Genomic DNA, 27,558 nt, shown 5'->3' with positions numbered 1-27,558 from the left:
GAAAGTAATGTGACGGAAACACACTCCATCTATAGAATTCGAAATAGGGTTCTATTTTTAAAGCCTCACAAAGTTCTTTGCAGATATAGGATATGGAATAATGATTCACTCTTCAAAAAACAATTAAAAATAGGAACATCTAATAAAGACTTCAACTAGCTTTTTTTTCTAAAAAGGCATATCAAGTTACAAAAAAAAAAAATGTAAAACTAGGTTAACCAAGTCTTAAAGTTTTCCATTTCAAATAAGCCAATATTAATGGCTCAGATCATGACTGGCATTTCAGATGTATACGATCAGCACAATATTTTGTTTAACAATATTTTTCCTGGCTTTTATCATATATTTAATGGGACACTAAAATATCAGAGCTCAGTGCATTACTACAATAGCCATTTAACTGTTTTCCATTACTTTTCTTATTAATCTGCATACCACAGCTGAGTGAGCTTCCAAAATTTCAGGCTTGATGTTAACTTGCTACTTAAATTCCTTCAGGGAAGCTCACAAACTTCCAGATGGTATGCACATAACTTGCGTACAAATTCTTGATGATCTGGACATACCCACTCACTCCAGTTTCACCCTACTGTATCTCTATCCTTTTAACTCCTTACCCCCAACTCCTTCCGCACTCGGTGCTCTAGCCATTCTGGACTCAGACTTCCTAGAACCCACCATGTTCTTTCTCCTGCCTCTGGGCCATTATACATCCTATTCCTCCTGCCTGGAACACTCAGCTCTCCACCTCACATAAGGATAAGCAGGATACAACTGATGTGGAATCGCCTCCAGAAAGCATTACTTATCTCCCACTGTTGGGTTACATATGCTCACTTCCATCATAGCACTTTTAACTCTTGGTTTTAATTACTTGCCTGTACTTAGCTTTTTCCCTCAAACTAGAAGAGATCAGGTATGTACACATACACACATACCCTGCCACACACACACGGACTATATAAAATATTGACTGAATATGAAACACAATAATGTAAAAATATAATAGAAGCAACTTCCTTGCAGTCCATAAGCTCTCTTGTCTTGGAACAAAAATATCTGAGGTCCTAAAACTGCTTTCCTATTGTCTTCCGTTGATCTCTTGCACACCTCCACTCATTCATTAATTAGTCTGTCCTAGGTCTTTAATCCTTTCTCCCTCATTGCCTCCAGTGTCTACATGGATTACTGATCTAATGTCTCACAATGCTTTGACTGTTTAATCTCTAATTAATTCCTCCTCTCAACTTCTTCACACACAGTCCCAGGGCCAGTAAGTAGTAAAGGGGGCAATTGAGGGGAGCAATACAGAGTGTTGAAGAGCCACAGTGTTTCTGAGTCTCACCACTAGGACTTAGTATTTGGGTGATTTGAACACATTACTCAACCGCTTTGTGCCTCAGTTTCCACATCTGTAAGATGAAAATAATAAAATTACCTAAAAGACTTTTTGTGAGAACTGAGTTGATATTTGTAGCAATGCCTTAGAACAGTGGCTTGGAAAACTACGCCTATGGGCTAAGACCTCCTTGCTGCCTATTTTTGTATAGTACATGAGATAAGAATGATTTTATATTTTTACATGGTTGAAAACAATTAAAAGGAGCATAATATCTTGTGACACATGAAAATTATATGAAACTTAAATGTCACTATGCAGTAATAAGGTTTTCATTAGAATAGAGCTACCCTCATTTATTTACATATTGTCTGTAGCTGCTTTCGCACTATGACACAGTTCTGTAGCTGTGACAGAGACCATACGATCCACAAAAGTTGAAATGTCTACTATGTGGTCTTTTTAAGCTGAGTCCTGAAAGATAGGTAGAAATTCATCAACGAAGAGGAAGGCAATAGAAATATGGTAGCGCAAATAGATATAAGACGGCACAGAGTTCAAGGAAATAAAAGTAGTCATGATTGCCTGACAAGGCATCAACACTAAATATATTTGAGAGGTCTAATTCTCCATGGGCGTGCTCTTGAGAATAATCACATCACCTCTATAAATATTCATAAACCCCAAATGAGATGTCTACCTAACTTTTATTAACTTCCCCAACCCCAAATTTTATGCTCTAGCTGAAATAAATTTCTTTCACTTTCTAAAAATGTGCTGTATTCCCCTTATTGGGGAGGTTTTTTTTTTTTTTTTTTTTCAATCCTTCCATAACTGGCTAAAGATAGTTGACTGAGTTTTCAACTCTGTCATTAGAATCTCCTGGAGAACTTTTAAAGCACATGGATGCCTGGGTCCTACTCCAAAACTAATAACTAGAAGACTAGGGTGAGGGCCAGGCATTCATCACATGTTTTTTAAAGTTCCCAGATGAGTCTAATGGATAGCCAGAGTTGAAACCTGATGGACTCAGACTTAATTAACCTCCTGATCTCAACTTGAGCATGACTTCCTTCAGGAAATTATTGCTTATCCCTCCTAGGCTGAGTTATGTGACCCTCTCAAATGATCCCAAGTGCCCCTATATTCCCTGCAGATAATGCCACATTCTATTTTGTTTGCATGCTTAGTTATCTCATTTTCACAATAAGCTGTATGTTCTCAGGCACGGCGTACATCTAAATTATGGTTGTGATTTCCTTGTTACTTACTTACACCACCTAATAAGTGATCCTCCTCTCTTTCCCTCCCTGCCTCCCTTTCTCTCTCTTCCTCCCTTCCTCTCTCTCTCTCTCTCTCTCTCTCTCTCTCTCTCTCTCTCTCTCTCTCTCTCTCTCTTCCTTTCTCTCTCTTTCTCCCCTTCTCTCTCTCCCTCCCACTCTCCTAAGCTAGTAATTTATTATTTAATGTCTGCCTCCCCTTCTGAAGTGAACATCAGCACAATTGCCATTCACTATGGGATTCAAAAATAACTAAGCGGCTGACACATAGGAGTGCTACTGTGTTTGCCTGGTAACAGGATGTAGAACTGACAAAAGAAAGAATGAGAGGCAAGTTGACTATTTATTATAATTTGACTACTATTAATGCCCTGCTATATTTCAAAATCACGAGAGCTCTTAATAACAAGTCTAAAATGTAGAATACAACAAGTGAATAGACAACATTTAATAACTCAGTTTCTGGAGCTGGAATTTTTCAACTTCTAACCCAAGTTTAGCATTTATTACCTGTATGACACTGGGTAAGCCACTTAACCCTCTAAGACTTAGCTATTCAATTTAACCTCATTTTGAGAATTAAATGAGATAAGGCATTTTAACTCCTGAGGAGAGTTAGGGTCTGACATATAATAAACATTCAATAAGAATAATATCTAAAAGCATTTATTTCCTCAAAATTTCAACCTTTTTTGGACATCTCTGCTAGTTCCAGTGAGCTCCACCCATGTTACCCCAAAGTTATAACTCACTTGCTTCTGGTAATTTGTTTCCTCTGACGACCCTGGGAAATTTCTTTACTGTGGAGCAGAAGACTGAAGAGTTCTCTATCTCTAATGGTCCATTACATGCGATCCATGAAAATCATTTAATGCTTAGCAATCTCCCCAGCATGGTCTTGTGTTATTCTAGATAGTTAAAACCCCAGGAGGTTTCCTAGAACATTGACAGCTTAAGCAACCAAATGAGTCTCTAAACTATATTTTCATGTTTAATGCTCCATTACTACCCCGTAGCACAACTTGACATTAATTCATTGATGTTATTAGCATTTTCTCCCTTAAATAATGTTTTCTTTGCATTGCATAGACATTAATATAACTGCAGTTTAAATACAGTAACCCTGATGTGATTTATTAAAAGGTTTTTTAAAAACTAATATTTTAGTGTCTTTCCTGATACTATTCCTTCATTTATTTCAAAATGCTACATACCAACCACGTGTTATAAACTAACATGAAGTATTAGAAAATAAAACATATTAACCTAAGTTCTCCAGTATGTAAAGAGTTGAAAGTTCATCTTTAAATAACTATGTGGCACAAATAATGTCATGGAAATAACATAAATTTCTTATGTCCCAACACAACCTTTTCTAGCTGAAATTACTAGACTTTTTGTATATGTTTTGTAATCTAACATTTGCATTTAAAAATGCAAAATTGGAGGAATAAATTGCTTGAATACATTTTAAAAATGTATATATATGTTTAAAGTTGTACAGTTTACATTAAATCCTCTTGGGCGTGGCAAGTGTTTACAGTTTATTTTCCCCCATGGAGTTCTAAAATAAAATTAAATGTTTTGCTTATATTTAGAGAATATATTTTCCTACAAAAACATGAATAAAATAAACATAAACATCTCAAGGCTCAAGATTTTGATGGGCATCTTGAAAAAAATGTTTTGGATTTTTTAAAAATATTCAAACAAAGAATAGTCTCAATTGAGAATGACATGGACAAAGACATTATAAGACAGTAGCCTGGAGTTTTAGAAATTTTATAGTTAATTTCATCAAACCAAGCACCTAATAAGCCTATTGGTCCTAGCATTTCAGAAAACAGAAATCCAATATTCAAATGGAAATATACACCTTTACAACTCTGTAAAAATACCAGTTTAAAACAAATAGTTACACAGTGAAATTCAAAATTGGAAAGATTAGGGAAAAAATACATAGTGAAATATTCTGAAGTAGAACTAATAAAAAAAAATGTGACTCCCATCAAAATCAATTATATTTACATCCCCCTGTTGACTGTTTATTCTAATTCTGATCTATCAAGTGGTTGAGAGAAATCCATAAAACATAGGAGCTTAGATTTAGCATTGATAAGGGGGAATAAATAAATTTACTTTGAATATCCGCATGCCTTGACAGTATCTAATCTGCAATTGCTTTCTAGCTCTTTGCTGGGAATACCTCTTTTCTACTTTCTAGATAACACATACTGTTCTCTGTTAGGCTATGAAACAAAGTACAAATTCCCATTGCCATTTTTATACAACTAAACCCTCTTAAAACAACCGAATCTATGAGCATGGTATCCATCAAATAAGTAAAATGTTTTATTATGTGGAATTTGGTGGCCATATTGACTAGGTCTAAATATGTAAAATAAAATTTAAAACTATGGAAATTATTTGGCAATATTTGTACTCCGAAATGATCTAATTCTACATTTTATATAAATTTAAATAGTTTATATCTTTTTATAAATGACAAATATTTTATTAGTACTAAGGTAAAAATTAAATAAGTAACTAAGTATAGAGAGAGATGAGGAGGCATGGATATCAAATAAGAAAGACAGTGAAGGTCTCAATTAGAAGGTAGTATTTGAACATAGTCTAGAAAGAGATAAGAGACTCCTCTGTCCTGATACTTTTACAGAATGGCATTCTAAGCAAAAGGAATAGCAAGTGCAAAGAAACTAAGAAAGGAGTTGGCCCCAGATGTTGGAGGAAACAAGAAGAGTCAAATATGTCTCCAACGAAAGAAATAAAAGAAGTGTAAAAGATGAAGTCAGAAAAGTAAGAGGAGGACAAGTCGAAGGCAGATTGTATAGGTCTTGTGGGATCTTAAGGGAGCTGGGATTTTTTTCTAAGTGAGGTAGAAAACCACTGCAAGTTAAAGGGAGAGAAATTACATGAACCAACTAATTTTTCAGACCAGTGTGGCTACTGTGTTGAGAACAATCTATATGGTCAAGGAAGTGCAATCCAAAAGCAGAGAGAAAACAATTGCAATCCCCTAGGTGTAAAGTGTTGTTAATTTTGTTATTTTGGTCTGAAAAATGAAGAACTAGGTCTTATTCTAGTTACATTCTGAAGACAGAGCAGACAGGAGTTGCTGATAGTATTAGAAAAAAGAGGAGTCAAAACTGACTCCAAGATTTTTAGGTTGAACATCATGACTGATTGATTATGTTACTGTTATCTGAGATGGTGAAGACTGTGAGAACAGGTTTCAGGAGGGGAGTTCCACAATTCACTTTTGGGCAGGCAAACTTCGAGGTGACTTAATAAATGCCATTGGAAATGGCTGAATAGGTAGTTGAGTCTGAAATTCAGCAAAAAGATTTGTGGTAGCATTAAAACTTTGGGAGTTGACAGCCTATCGATGTTATTTAAAGCTATAGTTAAATTAATGGCATGGTTATTTTAAAACTTTATTTGATATAACTTTTCCTGAAAGAAATCATTCTGACTTAAAAATGCTTATAACAAATATTTTGTTCTCTCAGCTAATCAAAATAGATATCTTGGTCCAATATATTAATCCTCAGAAATAAAAATCATTATATACCATTTATGTTCTAAATCATATTATAATTTGGGTAATAACAAGAACAGTCATATTTTAAAGTTTAAAAATATTAGGCCATTTCTTTGTCTTATAACAGATTTTATAAATATATACACACGCTTGCTTAAATACCCCCTATAAAATAAGGTTATTCATTCATATATTTTTCAAGTCTATAATGACTATAACTCCATATCAAGTGCGACTTAAATGTATCATTGAGAACTACAAATGACTTTACAGTGGATTGGCTATTCCAGTACAAGCAGCATGATCCCAGTTGCCTGGTTATTTGTCAGATACAATGATTACAATCAACTGGAACCGCCTTGTGTGAATAGATATCAAAGTATGCACTGACCCTGCCAACTTAGCAGCCTCCCTGTACTTTTTAATTTGTCACATGATCCATGCTATGCAGAAGAATATATCCATGCGGTCTTGTGTTATGTAGCCCCTGTCCACCTCCCTAGCCTCAGCATTTTCTTAATAACACACATACTCCATCAGAATAGACTGGCTAGCTGTCTTTCTAGTCACAGCACCTAACACAGAGCATTGAAGAGAGTCATTTAATTTTCAACATTATTGAAAAGCCTCAATTCTGAACTTTCTCATATAATAAACACTTATGAACTGAAAATTAAAAGCAGAAATATCACAGCTGAGGAGGGAGTGTGATCTTTGAAAAGTATGGAATTTCTGATTTATAAGTAGCCAAAGTTATTAAAATATGTTTATTGTAAAACTAAAATTATTTTCAATACCATCTTTCAAATTTAATGTTTAAAAGAGCAATGTTTATCAACATTTAGTTTATTACATGCTATGTAGAGGATGATATTTTAAAAAGTATCTATATCACAATCAGCTAATCTATTTACATCACTTTTTGCAGAGCCACTGCTGTTTGGCAATGGGGTATTTATCAAATGTTTTGTACAGAGCAGATAAATAACCTTTCACTTGACTTCCAGTCCCCTGTTACACAAGCTAGGCACATTGCCATTTTTGCATATATTTATTTCCTGTTATAGAAGGTTTATAAACTCTTAGTTGCAGCTTTATGAAACGCCATGCTTGGATGGCATAAAAATCTACTCAATCAAAATCCACAGGAATGAACTGAAGATGATTGTGATGTTAAGCAGGGCAGATTACCCCTATCTTCTTGACTTTAATAAAAATTTCTTGCTAATGAGCTTATTAAATAATTTAATAAATATGTATTGGTCATCTGTTATGGTACTAGGTGCCAGAATTTATGTAGATAAAAAAGATGCATTCTTTGCTTTCATTTTAGAATAAAAAATGTTCTGTAATATGCATTCAAGTTTAGAGTAAGTACAGTGTGCTTTAGGATGCTATGCAGGGTCAACTGGCCCAGTCTTCAATTTTGAGAAGTATTCCTAGAGGAGATAATATCTAAAGACTGAGTAAAAAGTAATGGTAAGCAGAATCAGAGAGTGTTCAGGGTGAAAATCTTAGCTTGCTTGGAGGCAAAACAGAGACTGACATTCACAGAAAATCACAGTGATATCAGCAAAAAAAATTTTAAAAACCCTGTTCAACATACTTCTGTAGACACTGGCAATAATTGATATATATAACCTTACATCAAATCCCAGGTTGTCGGTTAGGTTGTTGAAGAGCAATTCACTAGAGCTACAACTAAAACCTTCACTTTATTCAACAAAGATTTATAAAATGCTTTTTTTATGTGACAGGCTCTGTCCTATGTACTTGGGACACACTAAATAAAGATACCTATCAGTGATTTTGATGTATCTAAAATTGTAATAGATAGAAATAGAATATTAAAAAATATATAAATTTCTTCCAAAACAGTTCTACAACTACTGTCTATCAATCATATTAAGCACTTGAAATGTTATATACTCCTTGTTTAAAGGTGGTACTTCATAACATATTTAATAATATTTATAATAATAAAAATTAGTTTCTAACCTGAAGAAAAAGTTTACTAAAAATGATCATAACGCAATAAATATAGATTACTCTTTTTAATGGTTATTAGGAGCATGAGCAAACTGTTTTCCAGATGAAGGAAGCTAGAGAGAAATCCCAATCCATTCACTTTCAGAGAATGAGTAAGAAAAATGGAGCAGGGATCCAGTTACCACTGTTGACATGACATGAGGTCACTTCACACCACTCCAAGTTAGCTAGATTTTAACCTTGTTCCAGTCCACTGGGCAAAGTGTGAAGATAATTAATAGTCTAAATAGTGACTACAACAAATAATGTGCATTCTGGCATCTCGGTAGACATTGGGGACAGAAATAAAATGAAATCACATTCATTACCGCCAACAATTCTACAACAAGACTAACACATAAATGAGTAATTTTTCTTGCAAACCATTATCTTTCAGTTACAATCTCCCAGCAGATAAATTATATCTCAAACAGCTTTAAGATAATCAGATCTGACGCTTTTATACTAAAGGCATTAAACATATGCCCATACATCAATCCCCCCAAATGGAATAAGACCTATTGTTTCTTGCAATGGATCCTTATTAGAATAGGCAGCAATGTGAAAGTGTCCTTATTACTTAATGAGACTAAATCCACCCTAATCTGAATGTTGAAAGCCAACAGATATAGCTGTCATCTTCTCCTTAAATTAGTCAAAGGAAACAAAGTAACATTTGCTGGTTTACAGAATCTCCCCTTTGGGTTTTCCACCATCATTAGGACTTAGGTTTGTCCATAAAATGGTAAGAATGATCAATGGCTTCCACCACAGAACTTTAGTGCAGGGTGAAGAACAATCTATATTATAACATCACCTTTTACCAGGACATCTTTATGTATCTCCTTAGTGTCATTCAAGTTAATCACACAAATGACATAATGTTCACTGTTGCAGCTGCATGATTTGTGGATTAAAAATATTAGATAGGCTCCAGGGCACCATATCATAAGGTAAATCAGGCAGGCTGTGTAGAAGCATTAGAACAGAGAATAGAGTACATATGGACAGCAATCAAAGGCAAGGACTCTGGAGCAAAATTGTCTGGGTTCGAAGCCTGAATCTATCCCACAGTAGCTGTGTGCCTTAGGTGAGGTAACTAACCTCTCTGTTTTTCAATTTCCTCATGGGTAATATGAAGATTTTAATATTAGCTTACTTCCAGGGCAATTGTCAGAACAAAATGAGATTCTGTATGAAATAGTGCTTACAACAGGACCTGGTATATCTCGAGCATGCATTCAGTGTTGGATCTTACTAACATATCTGCCTGGCAATATGAAGCTTGAGCTCAATGAAGTACGAGAAGGCAATTGCTAGATGGAGGAGTAGGAAACAGCTATTCCAGGGAAAGAGAGGGGATGCTATGCATGCGAAGTTTAACGTAGCTGAAGTACAGGGTAAATGGGAGTGAGATTGAAGCAGGTGCAAAATGCTGGTCATGAACCCGGACATGCAGAGGGGCCACCTCCTGAACGGGACTCACTCTACATCATGCTAAGCCACTGGACAGTACATTTATCTTCAAAACCACTGAAGAATGTTGAAGGCTCATCAGCGATCGAAAGCAAGAGTGACAGCAAGTAGTGAGTTGCGCTCCACTGTTAAGACTAAAGAGAAAAGTCAGGGGAAACACCACTTGCATGTTTCTGGGTCTTCTTTCTCTGTAGAGCTATCTAGGAGCACACAGTAGGAAAGTGTACTAGAACTTCTTATTAGCTTTGACAGGAATTGCAACTACTGCTCTGTCTGGCAGTCATCCTTTCGGGAAGTTGTTTATGAAAAGCTGAGTGAGGAAGGAAAGCCAACTACCTCATACCGTCTAAGGTTCACTCCTTTAAGCCCCGGATGTCAGCTTTCCAGTCAGACAGAGGAAGGAAGCTTCCACTGACACTCTATGCGCTCAGGTTCTATGAATAGAGACCTTCATTTGCCGGTACAGTACAGGGCCATTCAAGAGCAATTAAATTTGGTTGAAATAAGAAAGAAATGCTTTTTAAGGAAAAAAAAGAAGGTTTGAGGGGATTGCAAAGTTGATTGTGCTAAAGCACTTTTACACAGGTTTGTTTTAGTTCTCAATTGTCAAGTCGTATTTAAGCTGGTCTCTTACTCTGAAATATGATAACCTTTCTTTTCTCTGAGTTCTTTCTCCTAAATTAATAGCACTGTCTCTAATTCCACGCGCAGCAAGCAAAGAGTTTATTTTACCAGATAACAGTAGGTCTGGTGATCAGCCAATGTCTAAGGAACCACTAGCCAAGTCAGTAGTAGGCCAAAGACTGTAACTGATAAATAGATATTACTCACTAAATCACTTTAAAATTGACTTTCATCTTCTCTACCAGTTAGTATTATTCACGTTGAGTTCTAACACAATTGAAAGTAGAAAAAGAAAAAAACTTACCTATAAAAATTAAATCGTATCAGGATTTTGAAAGAAGGAAAAATAAATATATGACTCATTATAATATAGAAGTCAGTTTTAAAAAAGAATATTTTAGGTTCTGAATTAAATTGCAAGATAAATTAGAAGAAAAAAGTCTAAATGTAGGGAAGTCATCCTAATATACTAAAATCTACGCTGAAAACTGCATTAAAAGTTGACTCTTCAATGAGAATTTAGGGAACACTGTGACATTTTATAGCGTGTCCGTATATTCCCTTTCTTTTTTGCTAAGGAACAAAACTTCAATTGGTCGAAAAAAAAAAAAAGTTTGCTTTCCTCTCACCACTCCCAACTCAGGTCACATTTCTCCAGCATTACAAGAGGGAAGTAGAGGAGTAAAAGCAGAAACGCGGATCAGATCTCAGCCTCCACTTTGCGGTTGCCTTGAATTCCTAATAATTTTACACATACATATATATGTATAGTATATGTATACGTATATATATAGTATATGTATACACTGCATATAATTACATCTTTTACTGATATAGAAAAGATAAGACATATTATTATATATAGTATATATATAAATATCATCCAATCAATCTAAAATCAACATGAAAAGCATATAAATTTGACATTATTTGCCTTATGTTAATAAACATATAATTTTCTTTGCTTCTTGAAAATTCAAAGTTGTGCCTGGTCTTCCATTAACAACTTTAGAGAGGATAAAAAACTATGTTCTTAATCCAGCCACAAATGTATACAAAAACTATCTTCCAACTATTATTCTTCCTATTCTGATACAGATAACCTTATAGAATCACATAATTAAGTATATTAACAAAACTACTAATCGAAAATTACCTTTTCTAAACTTAGGAAATGGAGGAATTTTTAAATGCCTTCTATAATTCTCCTTCCTATTCAATTTTTTTTAAGTCAGTCATTTTCTCTTAACTCATCTTCTCGCTAGTCTCTCCGGGACATACATTTAGGTAATACTTGGTCATTCTATATTCCATAAGTACATGTACCTTTCAGTAATATTTGGTCATTCCATAGAGTCTTGGACTACTATTATTTAAAGTTATTTTTATCACTATTGCAGATCTTCACCCTACTCACTTAGAAAAACCTTTGAATAGTTTTATGTTTTTACAAGAAAGTATTTAGCTGATAACTCTCTGTGCCTTAGTTTCCTCATTAGTAAAGTGAGAAGGTAGTATACAGAAGCAATTTTTATAATTTCTATGTCAAACATTCTCTTAACAAATTTAAACACCTTTTCTTCCTTTGAAAATTTCAGATTTTCATTACACAGACACTCAACCAAGCTTGATTTGAGTCTATTTGTTAACATTAAATAACAGTAAATTGACCAAAGTGAAGAGAATTTGTTCCAGAAAAGAAGCACATTAAAAAAAAAAAAGATGAATAATTAGATATTTTTTTTTCCAGAAATCCTGCCTACAAATCTGAAAAGAGGTTCATGATTACCTTGATATATTTTAGGAATAACTTAACTTGAATAATGTGCTCATACTAGTTTAGTCACAAAGTGAGGCAAACACAGAACCTACAAAATTAATTAAAAAGAAATTGTAAGCAATCCTATTATCTAGGTATATACAGTTCTAATTTTGCAATTTCATACTTTTGTCCACAACTATGAGAAGACCACTGAGAGAGTAATTTTTATAAAGTAAACTCTGTTAAATATTAATTATAAAGCAAATTGTCACTTTAAGATATTAACAAACAAGGCAAAAGCCATAGACAATCTAGTGAAAGCATCTATAATAAACTGAATATACAGGTGCCACCTAAACCGAGGCTATCTGTATAAAACATGCAGAAAGATGCTTCTCATAAGATACTTATTTTTTTTTATTATTTCTCTATTACAGATTTTGTCGATTTTGATTTGAAAAACAAATGGAAAGATGATATTGATAATTCCAGTGGACACTGTGTTTCTTATCAAAAGCATATCTGATCTTTTAACTGATTTCTGATTAAGTAACCACAGGGACAAACTTGATCTCTTTGCAAAGATGGATGAAGCACATACTCTGGAAGCCAGCACCATTTCACCTGCAGATCCCGGGCGCTCAAAACAACACTCCAGCAGGGCTCACTACCAATTGCTGACAAGCTTTGAAAGCTTCAGACAAAATTAATCAACTTTTTGCAAAGATAGTATTGGCTCAACCCCCAAAGGTTAAATGTCACTTTAATTAGTAAAAAAATGATTCGGTTAGATATTATTTTCCCCAGTACTCAGTTATAGCTTAACTCATTTAAAAAACTCTTAAAACCATCTATCTTAACACAAATATAGTGTAGTCTCTATAGAGTCCAGGTAAATCTCAGGTCCTATCTATAATAGGTCATGGACTAACTGATAGAGAAATCCATAAATTTCTAAGATAAAACATTTATAGGCAAGTATATGAAACATAAAATTCAAGTTAATGCAAATGAACATATTATGAAAATAACACTTTTATGCTAAATCTTAATAAATACTAAAAATTTTGACTAAAGATGTGAAAGTTTACCAAGCTGTAGAGTTTAGATTTGCAAGGTAAAATAATATGACTCTGTGTGAAATTTTAAAAATTTTTTAATTCATTCATTCCAAGAACTTTTCTCTATAAGGCTAGATGCTTCAAGATTCTAACTATACTTTCTTTAGAGTCTAATGTATTATGAACTCATAACTTTTTAAGGTTTTAATATTTTTAATTCCAGAAATACAAATTTTAGATGAAAATAGGCTGTTTTAATTTATCTTTGGATTTAGTAATCAAATCACACCACTGCATCTCAGTGAAATCAGTACATTATAGTGTAATGCTAGTATTATAACGCTTTACCTAGAAACTGGAATAAAATCTTACTCATTATTTTTTCAATTGCAAATCTAAAGGCTAGTATGAGAACCGGACACTGGGTTCATTTTTTCCCTTGTGTGATGATTCAGGCCAGTGTTTCTTTTTCAGCATTAACACACTATTATTTCCTTTCTAAAGTTTATACAGTGGCAAGAATGCTTACAGGTAGATGTAAATAAATATCTAGGTTCCCATTAAGCAACAAGCACCTAGCAACTTGGTTGAAAGAAAACCAAATCTTACAATATGACTATCTAAACGATCACAGAACTTTCAAGACACTTCATCAGAAAAGACAAACAGAAACAACATATGATCCTTACATTGCTATTTCTCACATTACTTGGCTTTATGATAATAGGAAAGGTTCTTTTTCCACCATTTATTTGACATGGGACTAGGATGTTTCTTTAAAAGTGTTTCAGTTATGTAGTTAGATTGAAAAGAGAAGAAATATGAATCTCTTCAGTGAAGTAATCTCTGAATGTCTGCAATGGTGTCTCTTGAGTTTATATTTCATCTTTCATTGAAGAAAGTCTGAGTTTCTATGTTTTTAAATAAATAGTTGCCATTATGATATTTTTGCCGACATACGTGTATGGCACGGAAAAAAAGAAGCGGAATCTCTGTTCCTGTTTAATTGAGTGTACTTTTCCAGCATCACTGTGGCTAAGATTTTAAAAGGCCTCATTTGCTAAGGCACATGCTTGGATTCCAAATAAAAAACAAAACCAGCAGAGGGCAGAACTGCTGACAGAATTGACCAATCCATCTGGTGACCAGGTACCAAAGGTAAAATGCAAACTTTTGATGAATTCCACTTTCAAAGACTACTATCTTTCCTTGAAAATGTAGACATAAACTAATCCATATAATTAGCATAACTTATTTCAAAATTCAAATATAGTCCTATTGAGGCTCTGACTGTCTTCACCAGGAAAAGTCACACAGAGAAATAATCCGGCGCGGCCTGCTTCCAGGGAAGGTGAAAGTCACTGAGTTTGGGGAAGGAGCAGGGACCTGGCTTCGCAGAGTTCGGCCCCCGGCCCCGCTAACTCCCATTAGGGAGAGCTCAGATCTTGGCATCTACCAGGGCCAGACTCGGGTTTCTGCTAAAGCCTGCGCACTTGGAGTTGACCATTTCTTTCTCTCTGAGCCAATGCTTGCCATCTTCCTTCTTACTGCCACTGCTCTGTGCACGTTTAACAGAGCATGCTTTTCTACCCTAAGCTATCTGGGCTCCCTCAGCTCCAAAGTCGTTCTCCCGCCAGCCGTGTCTACAGCACCTAACGGACCGCTCCAGCCAGATGCCTTTGCAGGAATGGGCGGGGGCAGAGGAGAGAGGAGGCGGAGGGAGGAGCGAAGTCGCTCTCCCTCCTTGGGTACTGACAGGGCTTCAGTCTTCCCAACAGGTCTGGTCATTGAATATTTGGTGGTGCCACGTAGGAACTTTTCCTTACCTCTCTCCTCCCACCCAATCCCAGGCCCCCTCTCCTTCCCTCCCAATTCCTCTTCCTCCACTCCCACCCCATCTGCTTGGCCAGTTTCATCATTCTCCATGAAAACTGCACGTCCAACCTGCAAGAAGGGGCGGGGGGTGTCTTAGTGGGGAGGAGGGACTAAAATTCAAGGAAAAGTGTTTTCCCTATCTTCAACCCGTTCCTTATAACCTGCCAATCTTTTCCACTTAAAATCTCTTCAAAATGCCACACACACAAAGTGTTCTCAGTCTTCTAGATTCATCCCCCTGCTTTCTCTTAAATCCCTTAAAAGTAAAACAGCCTGGTTCTCACTTATTCCAGACAAAGAACTTTATCAAGGTTCATTTTATACCCCTTCTCTATATTTTCTCCTCAGTTCACCCTTCAAAAGATATTTCCATTGGCTAGAATCTGAAGAAACCAGATGTGTTAAAGGGCAGTCTAAGGACTGATCCTCAAACAAAAGCTTTGTACAACTGCCCTTGTGTTCAAAGGAATATTTTTCCTCCTTTCAAAGACGCTGGAAAGTGGCGAGGGGCATTTCAGCAGGCTCCGTGCCTGACAGATCTTTTTTCCAGCTACCTTTTCTCCCATTACTGTCCCGCCTACTTCCATCTCTCGCTTTCCAATCTTCTCTTCCAACCTGGTGGCAGCTGCAATCTGCAATCTGGATTTTGTTTAACAGATTTGGGGTGCGGGGGGGGGAGGGATGGAGGGTAGGCACAGAGGGGGAGGGGCACAGAAGGAGAATGACCGACGGCGATCTCCCACCTCCCCAAGTCCATTTTTTCTTACCTCCTCTGACCTCTCTAGCCTGGAAGAGGGAAGTCAGTGCGAGGGTTGTTATGGTGAGGTCCCAGAGCCACCGTTTCGTTTTCCACCTAGAGGACCACCGCTCCATCTCCGAGCCCCGCACTCACAACTGGGAACTCAACCCACGAAATTGCGATGACAGACCAACTTCGTCCCTTCCAAGGTATCGTCGGGGATGTTTGCTACACAGCCATTGGCGAGGGAGAGGGGGAAAAATCAAATGCCTCTTTCTTTTAAATTTGGTGGCTTGCTTGCTTCCTGTCTCGCGCCCCCTCCTCTCCCTCTCGGTTGGCCCCGCCGGCCGGGACCCTCCGATGCGTCCTCTGCAGGGCCCTGACTTCAGACTGGAGGCAGATGAGGGGCTTCAACCAAAAATCTGGGAGGACTCCGTGCCCCTAAAGGCTTCATGCCGTCAGTGGGCCGGACGAGAGGCTCCGGGCAGCCCCCTCCTCCGCCCACTCCCCTCGCGTGCCCCCCTTACCCCGGGCGAAACTGACGAGCCGGCTGAGGGTCAGACCCAATCACGCGTCTCGCGGGCCGCGCGGGGCCCGCCCCCCTCCCGGTGCCCAGGAATCGGGACTCCCGGCAAGCCCAGCCCACCGACCAGCCCCCACCTCCCGCGCCTCTGCTCCCTCCTCTCCTACCCAAACCCCCGAGAAAAAATGGGAGGGAGTTACGGGGGGCGCGTGCTTGGCTCCTGCATGTTGGGAATGAAAGGAATTGCAGGAGATCCCGGAGCCCACAGAGTTTTCAAGGAGCTTCTGTATTCAATAAAAACAGCTACTTGTCTGCTTGCACCCGTCTGTGAGCCTCTACTTCGTCGGCGGGGGAGGGAAGGAGCCCAGCGACTGATCCTCCACACCGCTGGAGTCCTGGGCTGGCAGCGGTAACCTTATCCTTGTGCAAAAATCTGCTTCTTATAGCAGACGTAGAACGAGCGGCGGACTCATTGCTCTGCCTGCTCCAAAGTTCTGTGTGTGTGTGTGTGTGTGTGTGTGTGTGTGTGTGTGTGTGTGTCTTAACCCTGGAACTAGAAGAAAGGGATGAAGGTGAGATGGAGGGACTCAAAAGGTCAACACCTATGATCTTACAGGGGAGCTCTCCTTGGAGATCTGAAACTGACGGATTTTTCTTTTAAGTGTTCGAGTTTCGCATTAGTTTCATTGGGAGGCTCGTCTCTTAAAGAGCTGAATGTACTCTAAGGCAGAAGAAAAAGAAATGTATGGGAACTGACATTCTGGGGTTGAGTAATTTAATTTCCAGCTGATTCTGCCCTGACCCCGGACGAGAGAGCGAAGTGGGAGGAGAAAAGACTAGGAAAGCAACTAGCAGAGATCTCCAAGCGGCCCCAGGCCCACAGCTCATAAAGGGCCTCAGGAGCTGAAAAATGGTCACTCCACAGTGAAAATAATTGAGAGGCAGGGTTCTAAAGTCCTTCCATCCCCTTCCTCAAAGTAATTCACTTTAGCCTGGAATATGGATTTCCTGGTCACTTTTTTCACGTTTAAATTATTCCCTACTGTTATCTCCTTTTTATTTCTTAATATTGCCTAAGATGTCTCTCTCAAAAATTTTCCAGAACAGAGCCCAACAAGGTGGCAGCATACATTAGGCCTTCAATATAGATGTGTTGAGTGAATGAATACATTTTCCAGTTGACAAAGATTGGAAGCTTTAGCTGGGACCTACGCTAAATGGTTAAGATACGTCAATGCTTGAGAGTTCTCAACTAAGTTTATGAGGCACACTTGTCCCCTAATCTTTAGAAACTAAATTTGCTATATGCCTCATGACCCATCAGGTTAACCAGATATTCCATTTATGTGGTTTAAGAGATGGAAGGTATTCAGAGACTAGATTGAGGCCCAAGATAGAATTGTTTAACAATGTATATAAAGGCATGTAGAATGAGGAAAGCAACTAAAAAATACCTTCAACATGATGGTCCCTCTCTGTGACAAAGAACCATTCCCATGTCCAGAAGTTTACATCTTAGATAACAGGTCAAAAAATATTTTATATTAGTAATGTTGCCGGCCGAATGTTTGGGATCCCTTATATCAGCTACAGAGAAATATCACCAGCTTTTTAGATGACAATCTCAAGTTGTCGATATAATTTAATAAAATAATTCAAGATCTTGTGTTTGAATGTGGAATGCACAATTAAAAATTAGCAGAAATATATGTATAGGTCAATTACCATCTTCATTATTCTCCATATTTTCAAAATAAAAAAAATTTTTTTCAGTTTCCACACTTCGAAACATGATTTTTCTATCCAATTCTTGTTCTGTAGGTGTTCTCATAAATGTCAAATAGTGACATTAATATAAAGTTTAGAAATATATATTTGTGAAAGTGCCGGAATCCTAAACCAATTCATGCTAGAGTTACAGTGCTTGCAGCAGCATGTACAAATGGTGTTCCAAATTGTTTCTCAACAGCTTTCATGATTCATTGAGAATTTCCTGGCCAGATACTGTTCTAGAAGGTGAGAAATGATGCCATCAGTCTAGCCAGCCCCATCTTCTGGTCACATCTCAGGCCTTCCCACCATGGGGAAAGAGTCCTTCCAGGCAAAGTGTCGAGTAAGCAGAGTTATTACTACCTCATGCTCTCTCTACTCTGTGGTCTGAATTCCTTTGCCCACTGCCCAACCAGGCATAACCTGGAAGGAAATATGTAGATTCACACTAAGAAATATTAATTATGTCTAACCCCTCTATCCTGTAGCTAGCTGCGAGATCTAGAGCCTCCCAGAAACCTGCTCACGCATTTACAGAAGATGAATTCGGTGAAAGGAGGGAAGCTGGAAGAGACCTCATGACCTTCGACTTTGCATGGAATAAGTTCCAGGGACATAGTTTCTATGCCGCCTTTCAGCCAGTCTTTCTTAACTGTTTATACATAGATTTGAAATATAATAGACAGTATGACAGTTTCCTGACATCGTTTTTAATTTAGAGCATACTATTAGCTATATAACCTTTCTTATCTTGTCATATTAAAAAAAAAAAAACATGTTTAAAGATATTTCTTCAGTTTGTAGAACTCATTCTGATTGCAAGCCTTTCAGAAACAAGATGGAAACAGTTTAGAGGGAAAAAAAATAGTCATTTCCTCGGTCGCAGTATTTTTAATTGATTTGTCCATCTTGGCTTGTCAGAGAATCTGAGATCATAATTTGATAATTGATTAGAAGGTCATTTTAGGAAACAAATGTTCTAGACAATCTTTAAAGTTCATGGAGCTGTATTAAACATTGTGAAAAGCTCACAGATCTCCCTTAATAACTTCACAAATCTCTAGGGATCAGAAGATACAGATTCAGAACCAATGTTCTACATATTGAGATCTCGATAAGCAAACTGGGACTGAAGAAACCTTGTCCATTGCTGGATGCCGCTAGTACAAACAGCGATAGGGTATTGGAGGTAAAGAGAACCCTGTAATAAGGAATACATTACCACAGGTAGAATTAGGGGCAAGGAAAAATTAGATGTAGACAGATACATCATATTTTAAATCATCTGGCATTTATTTATTTTTCTTGAACTCATTATATATATATATATATATATATATATATATATATATATATATATATATATAAATCTGAGTTAGCTTCTTGAACTCATTAACAGACCAAACTTCTCATCTAAAAATTCTATTTTATCATTGAAATTGGGCTGACTTTGGATTCCTCTAAGAAGATTCTGTGTTATTTTTGTATGTTATTTTGTTAAACAGAAAGACATTTTCTCCAAACCCTTTACTATAACTGAAATCATAGCATCAACTTTTACTTATTGAATGAGAAATAATCACAGAGGTGGGAAACTCTTGCACACATCAGAAATACTTAAAATGTTTCAAAGAAAATTGCTGTTGAATGTAATCCCTCTCTTACTGTGCCTAATGGTTTGTCTTTCTTGCCCTTTTCTGAACTTAGGTCAAATATTTTAAGAAATGACTAAGCAGTTTGACATTTATTTTACGGTTTTTCTAATACATCAGTGTATTAGTCTCTGTTTAAAAATGGAGTTGGTTGCTCTTACCTCACAGACGGACTATTGTATTGTAGAAAGTGGGGTAGGGAAAGGAAAGAGAAGTTTACTTCCATAGTGGAGCCTCACTCCTCAGTTACTCCACAGTGATGACTGGGTGTTTTTCATCATTTTTACTGTAAAATAACATACAAAACTTCAGAAGAATCCAAATTTAGCCTAATTTTCATGATAAAACAAAATCTTTAGGTGGAAAGTTTGGTCTATTGAAGTGCTGAAAGAGCCCACCAAAAGATGAGAGACCCTCCCTGTTAGAAAATCAATTCTAAAAGAATCCCAACAAGCAAGGGATATGGCCTTAAACACTCAGGTACATTTCTCTTAAATACACCCTTTGGTTAGCTATACTTACAGGAAGCTATTGTAGTCCTTTATCATAATTGTCCAAAATTAGAAGGAAGGAATAGAGAACAGAATAATTTGAGGTAAAAACTTAGATATTTTTTTGGAACTTTGTCAAGATATTTTAACTCTCTGTATTTTTTTTTTCTTCTTAATTGAATGGATTCAGTCTTTATGAAGCTCCTGTGTGTCAGCAAAGATACAACAAGACTTTTTACAAAGTGGTGCAGAATATCACCGACATCTCTATCTGTAGAGGTAGAAGATGGAGTTTTAAACATTTTTGATGAAACGTGCCACAGCCAAAGGAAATATCACCCAGAAATATAACCCAATGAGGTTTCACTGTATAGAGCATCCCAAGTATCATGTGAACAGTAATTGCCTTGATTCGCACTGGCTATTCCTAATAAAATATGAGGTTGCTGAAGGTAAGTATTTTAGCTACTTTGAAGGGATTACTTACTCTTAAGAATTTACTCATAACAATTTTACAACTACTTTTTAAAATTTTAATTTTAGTAGTAAAATGAGAATATGCAAATAGTTTTTCTTTGACACATTATTTCATAATATGACTAATAAAAGGCAAGAAGATGGCCTAATATATCATTGCACTTTCTGAAAGGAGTCAAATCCTGTTTTCCAACTCTACCATATCTTCACAGATTGATCTACCCCAATAGCATTCGTCAGTATTCTTGACTTAGAATAAATATTATTTCCAGACAACCACATGAATTTGTTTTGTGCATCCACCATTGGTACCAACTCATTTAATTTTGAAACCAGTGCACGTGCTTCAAAAATCTGAAAGCTCATTTATACAAAATAGGTTCCTAAATTACATGCAATGTTTCTGTTATTTTTGTATGACAGTCTTATATATTCTCTTGATGCCACACAAACACCAAATATAAGATTTAAGGCTGGTGAATATGATTAAATATTAAAATTATCTGATTTTTAAAACATCTGGGACGAATAACTGTAACTTAATTTGTTTTGCAGATACTCAGTATTTAATAACCTTCCCAATATTATATTTTCTGCCAGTACCAGTATGGTCAAATTATTGCACATTTAAATGCTGGATAAACAATGGATCCTATTTCAAAAGTTTTTACAATCTAATCTATAAAAACTGAAAAATTATGTATGGATTTAAATGGTTGCAAAAAGAAGCAACATTTAATATGAAGGTATACTTTTGAAAGCAAAATAACTTTGTCCTTATGAGAACTTTTTTATTTAAAATACTTAATGGGTTTGTTTTGTTAGTTTTCATAACATCTTCATGAGGTAGGAATGTGGCAATTTTAATAGTTTCATTTTAAGAATGAGGTAAGGGGCACTCAAAATTCAAAGTAGGAATACAGACACCGAATATGTGAAAAACATTTTATTCTCACATTTCTGCTCTTATTATTAATCCTTTCTTTATAAGTAATGAGTTTTTAAATTTTTTTGTATTTTATAATAGGCACATTATTTCCTCATAGATTATCAAAATGAATGAGATCCTTAGTACTATAAATTTTAAGGAAAGGTAGTGTCGGTGACTACATTTATAGCCTTAAAATATATAAATATTAAAAAATCTTTAAATACAATAAAAGTATTACATTTTTAAATACATTTTTAAGAAATTTAAAAACACCTGTTCTTAAAGATAAACAAAGATGACTTATTTTTATCTGCATGCCAACCTTCAGGTTTTACTCTCCTCAGGGATTTTGAAATTATTTTTAACTTTATATGCTTCTAAAAATAGAAAACATTACTGAAGTTAACCTCAAGTTACTTTATGCTTTCCAAGGAGAAGAAGAAATAAAAAGCATTCAATATGTCAAAGAAAAGAAATATAATAATAATTAAATCAATAATTCTCCATACTATTTAAAATATTTATTTTTAAAAAGACTTAAATATGAACAATATTTGTTAAATCATGTGACAAATGAATTAAAGAGCACCTGTAGAGAAATCAATATTCATACAACAAAGATTAGAACCATTAAATTACTATTCCTCTCTATATAATTAAACTATAATGACAGTAGAATTCTGAGAAAAATTTACTACATTGGCCAATTTGGTATAAATTGATATTTTACTCTGTAAAGTGGCATTTTAAGAATAATACACAGCTGTATGATATAGATGTACCAACATATGCCTGTCTATCACTAATAAAAGAAGTAATAACCAGCCAAGCTTAGTGACAAAAATACTTTCTACTTACAAACATAAGAGACAAGGATGTGTACATAACTTCATGTAAGACAACAATAATCTGCTTTGGTTTTATTGATAAGGAATTAAGATAATTTTGAAAAAAAATATTGTCTTAGTCTTTTGGGTTGTTATAATAAAAGTGCATAGACTGCGTGGCTTATAAACAATAGAAATTTATTTCTCACAGTTCTGGAGGTTGGAAAGTTTAGCATCAAGTTACCACCAGATTCGAGGTCTGGTAAAGGCCCACACCCTGGCTCCTAAACTGCTGTCTTGTCGCTGTAACCGTACATGGCAGAAGCGCCAAGGTAGCGCTCAGGAGCCTGTTTTATAAGGGCACAAATCCCACAATTAGTTGTAGATTTTTCAAAATAGTTTAGAAAAAGCTCTAAACAAATAGCTAAAGCTGTCAGTAAACAAAACCCTGAGGAAGGTAAGAATCTTAGGCACAGAGTTGCTACATCATAATATACAGAATTTCTAATTTCCAACTAATCCCAAAATTATAAAAAGGCTCCACCCTCATGACTTAACCACCTCACAAAGGCCTCACCTCCAAATACCATCACACTGGGGATTAGATTTTAATGTATGAATTTTGAGGAAATAGTTTAGTCGACTGTGAATCTCATTCATTGCACCTAACAGATAGCAAGGTAAGCTAGTCACATTTTGGTTCTTATGTAGAATATCACTAATGACAAAGCTTAAAGTTATTTCAATTATCAAAGCATGGTAAATTAACTTCTCTATAATTGAAAGAAGAAACTCTAGTTTTGTGAGTGACATTTAAATTTTCAACTCCATTTGACATTTCAAATTTAATAGTTAAAAACAAAAACTCAAAGATCGGAGAAAGTCAGCAAAAATGGCAAAGGAGGCAGATTCAAGCATCTGTCTTTCTACAGAAATACTGAAAAATCAAGCAAAATGGTTGAAATCAAGTGTGAAAACTCTGAAAAAACTAAGCTTTACAGCAAAAAGAGAACACTGAATCAAGAAAAAGCCAACATAAAATAGTTGGAAAGATTTATGGCATTTTTATTTATTTTTGCTCCACTGCCGTTGCTGGATCAATAGTGGTTTAAAAGACCCCAGGCTACATTCCCAATATGTGACCCTGGTGTCAGGCAGAAAAAGCAGAGCATACTTTATCCTCAAAGAATTCTCAACTGTCTGGAAGCTAAGTGAAAGACTAATGCAAGGTGTTTGTCTTTAGTTTGCCTAATTCAGAGGTCACACTGGTCAGAAAAGCAGCAGACATTCCTGAATCACATTGTAAGACATAAGAATGACCTGAAGCTGCCTGGAGCAAAAGTTGAAACTTGAGGCACGCAACAGAGTACCCAAAGCGCGGGAGGAAAATCTAGGGAGTTTCTTTGGGAAATTAAGACATTTCAAAACATCCCTGTATATGGCAGAAATTAGAAAGCCACTGCGCATGCTCAGGGCAAGATACATGCTCAGTCAAAACCTGAAAACCTATAGCCAATCTCTAAGCTCAGTAAAAGCAGGAAGCAAAGGCTAAGGCAGAGTTTTAAATGGCCTGCCTAAGCAGTGAGGGCATAGCAAGCGCAGAAGCAATCTGCGAAGCCTGGCACAAGCGGTTTTTAGAAATTATATTTTTTCCTTCTTTCTCTCTCTCTTTCTTCCTCCGGCACTCTCTCTCCCTGTGGTTCCCTCTTTCTGCCTTTCTCTCTCTTTTTCTCTCCATCCCCATTCTTCAATTTCCAGGAAATTGCTGTTAAAACACTAGGTAAACACAAGCTAAAGAAACAGAGATTTCAGAGACCACATGTGAACAAGTTGCAGGCTTTTAAAAATAGTTTTAAAAAGGCACTAAACAAATATCTAAAGCTTTCATTAAACAAAATGCTAAGAAATATATAAATATGATTTACAAAGTTGCCACATCATAATATACAAAATTTCCAATTTGCAACAAAAATTATAAAACAAAAATTATATGCAAAGTGACAGAAAGGAATGTGTTAGTCACAGAAGAAGTGAACAGGAACTGTCCCTGAAGAAGCACAGACATTGCACTTACTAGACAAGTTAATTGTAATCCACGTAATAACCAACATTTACTTATCACAGTTCGGAAAACTGGAAAGTTTAAGTTCAAAGTGCTGGCAGATCTGATGTCAGGTGAGATCTTATTTTGTGGTTTATAGATGGTCATTTTCTTGTATTCTTACATGCAGAGAGCAGAGAGGAAAAAAACTCTTCTGTCTCTTCCTGTAAGGGCACTAGTCCCATTCATGAAGGCTCCATCCTTGTGACTCAATTACTTCCTAAAAGCCCCATCTCTCAATACTATCACACTGGGGATTAAGATTTCAACATATACATTTTTGAGGGGAGATATACAAACATTCAGCTCATAACTGATGGAAAGTCAATATTAAATGCAAATTGTAACCAAAAGAGAGATGGATTGGCTGTACTATTAGCAAACACAATAAATTATAAGCCAAAAATTGTTACAAGAGGTGGAGGAAGATATTATATGTTGGCAAAAGGGTCAAATCATCAAGAAGATATAAGAATTTTAGACATATAAACCATAAAGCAGAGCCTCAAGCTAGATGACAATAGTGACAGGATTAAAGGAAGAAATAGACAATCTCGTAATAATAGTTGGAAACCTCAATAACCCACTTTTAATAATGGATTAACTATCTAAACATAATGAAATAGAGGGCTTGACCAACATTCTGAAACTACTAGACTTAACAGACATATATAGAACCCTCCACTCAACAAAAGAGTACATATTCTTCTCAAGTGCACATGGCATACTTTATAACACAGACCATTTTTCAGGACAAAAAACAAGTCTCAAGAACAACACAAGGAAAAATAGGTAAGTTAGATTCCATGAAGCAAAATTTTTGTACTTTAAAAGACACATGATAAAATAAAAAGACAATTTTCATAATAAAAGAAAATATCTGCAAACATTTATATGATAAGGGCATGGTATAGAATATATCAAAGAACACTTATACCTCAAGAACAAAGACAAAAAAACTAATTTAAAAATGGTCATCCTTTTGAAAAGACATACAAATGGCCAACAAGCATATGAACAATGCTTAAGAACATCAGTCATTTGGGAAATGCAAGTTCAAACTACAATGGGATATCACTTCACAACCACTAGAATAGTATCGTAATTAAAAATGAAAACAAGTGTTGGTGACAAGATGGAGTAATTAGAACCAACCCTCATGCTTCGCTAGTGGGAATGTTAACTTTTTAAGCTGCTGGTGGGTCCTTGCAAAGTGAAACACAGGATTCCCACATGATCCTGCAATTCCACAAAAAAGAACTGAAACAAGTACTGTAACAAATACATGTACACACTTGTATATAGCAGCATTACTCACAATAGCTAAAAGGTAGAAATAACCTAAATGTCAGATAAATGGATAAACAAATTGTGATATATATGTAAAACTGAACATTATTCAACTATAAAAAAAAGAACAAATTGCCAATACATACTGCAATACAGATGAATCTTAAAAACATGCTAAGTAAAAAAAAAAAAATAATAACATAAAAAGTCTCATACTGTGTGATTCAATTCTATGAAATACTTACAACAGTTAAATCTATAGGGTCAGAAAACACATTTGTGGTTGCTGTGGACTCAGGAGAGAGAATAATGAGGAATAACTTCTTAAGGAGTATGGGATATCCTATTGTGGTGAGGAAAATAGTTTGGAGCTACATAGAAATGGTGGTTGTACAACACTGTAATTGTGCTACATCCCACTGAATCGTTCAATTTGAAATAATTAATTCTACATTATGTAAATATTGCCTCAATTTAAAATAATTTCATACCATTGGGTAATTTTTTTTCTTTCTTGTTATAGCAAAAATAGACCTAAATATACTAGCAAAACAATATGACACAAAGACTAAAGTATATTTATTTAATAGCAAGTACTTTAGAAGATACAAAAAATATTGCCAATTATTTGGAGAAAAAATCAAGCAAATTGCATAATACCAGAGAACGTTTGTTGAAAAAAAAAAGTACAGATGTTTCTAACATTTCTCATGTTATGATTTGGGTAAAATCTGCCTCGATAATAAAACAGAAAAAACTTTTTGTGTGTGGTCAATAAAAGAAATATGTACTGGAGATGACGTAAAAAAATCCTTTATAAAACTATTGTTTCTTGGAAAACCATTATAAATATAAACATTTTAATGTGCCTGCTTTTAAAGTAATAAAAAACGATTTTGAAGTTATGTTCAGCAATATTACTACATGAAATATTTATTTCCAGAAATCGTTGATAGAGAAACCACTGTAGTAAAGCAATTGTAGCTAAAAGGGCACAACTCTGGAGAGGGCCATAGACTAAATTTAAAGAGTTCTATACGAAACACATTAAATCAAATTGACAAAAAAATCGGAGAGAAAGAGACACTTTAAAGCAGCTATTAAAAAGTGACTCGTTATATACAAAGGGACCCCCAGAAGCCTCTGAGCAGGTTTCTCAGTAGAAACCTTGCCGGCCAGGAGAGAGAGGAATGATATATTCAAAGTGATGAAAGAAAAAAGTGTCAACTAAAGTCACTAAACCTGTCAAAGCTGATCTTGAGAAATGAAGAAGAGGTAAAGACTCCTAGACAAACAAAGCTGAGGAAGTTGATCACCACTAGACCTGCCTTACACAAAATGCTAACAGGAGTTCTTCAAGTTAAAACGAAAGGACACCGATTATTAATATGAAAACATATGAAGGTATACACTCACTGGTCAAGGCAAGTATACGATCAATTCAAAATGCTCTAATATTTTAATGTTGTTGCTTAAATCACTTGAAACTCTAGAACGAAAGTTAAAAGACAAAATGATTAGGAAATTATAGCAATAATTAGTTTGTGAATATACAATATAATCATATGCTAGCTGTTGATGTAGTGTGCATATTGTGTTCTGAAAGATGGTCCTTAATACATGTAGAGTGGTTGGTGCCTCAGTTATTGTCTTCGCAGCTCTCCTTTACTGTCTCAGGCCAGCAACTTCATTGCAATATGCGATGGAACCAGTGGATTCCATTACCGCCTGTTCATTGTTACACTTTCTT

At 35.7% G+C, this 27,558-nt stretch overlaps 1 protein-coding gene across 2 annotated transcripts in view; it reads right to left on the bottom strand.

The window, feature by feature from the left end:
* Window positions 1-16,300, bottom strand: part of COL11A1 (collagen type XI alpha 1 chain) — a 169,676-nt gene extending 153,376 nt beyond the window's left edge. The window contains exon 1 of one of the 2 annotated variants that reach the window (XM_036235133.1): window positions 15,775-16,300. In XM_036235133.1, the coding sequence (XP_036091026.1) occupies window positions 15,775-15,880 (106 nt within the window). In that variant the 5' untranslated portion in view covers window positions 15,881-16,300. The remainder of the gene's footprint in view (window positions 1-15,774) is intronic. The other variant, XM_036235132.1, reaches the window with a different exon arrangement.
* Between the last annotated feature and the right edge of the window lie 11,258 nt (window positions 16,301-27,558).

This window comes from Rousettus aegyptiacus, unplaced genomic scaffold (assembly GCF_014176215.1).
Source record: "Rousettus aegyptiacus isolate mRouAeg1 unplaced genomic scaffold, mRouAeg1.p scaffold_m13_p_17, whole genome shotgun sequence".
NCBI lineage: Eukaryota > Metazoa > Chordata > Mammalia > Chiroptera > Pteropodidae > Rousettus > Rousettus aegyptiacus.
Note: the sequence above shows the minus strand (reverse complement) of the source record. Positions and strands in the feature narration are given on the sequence as shown.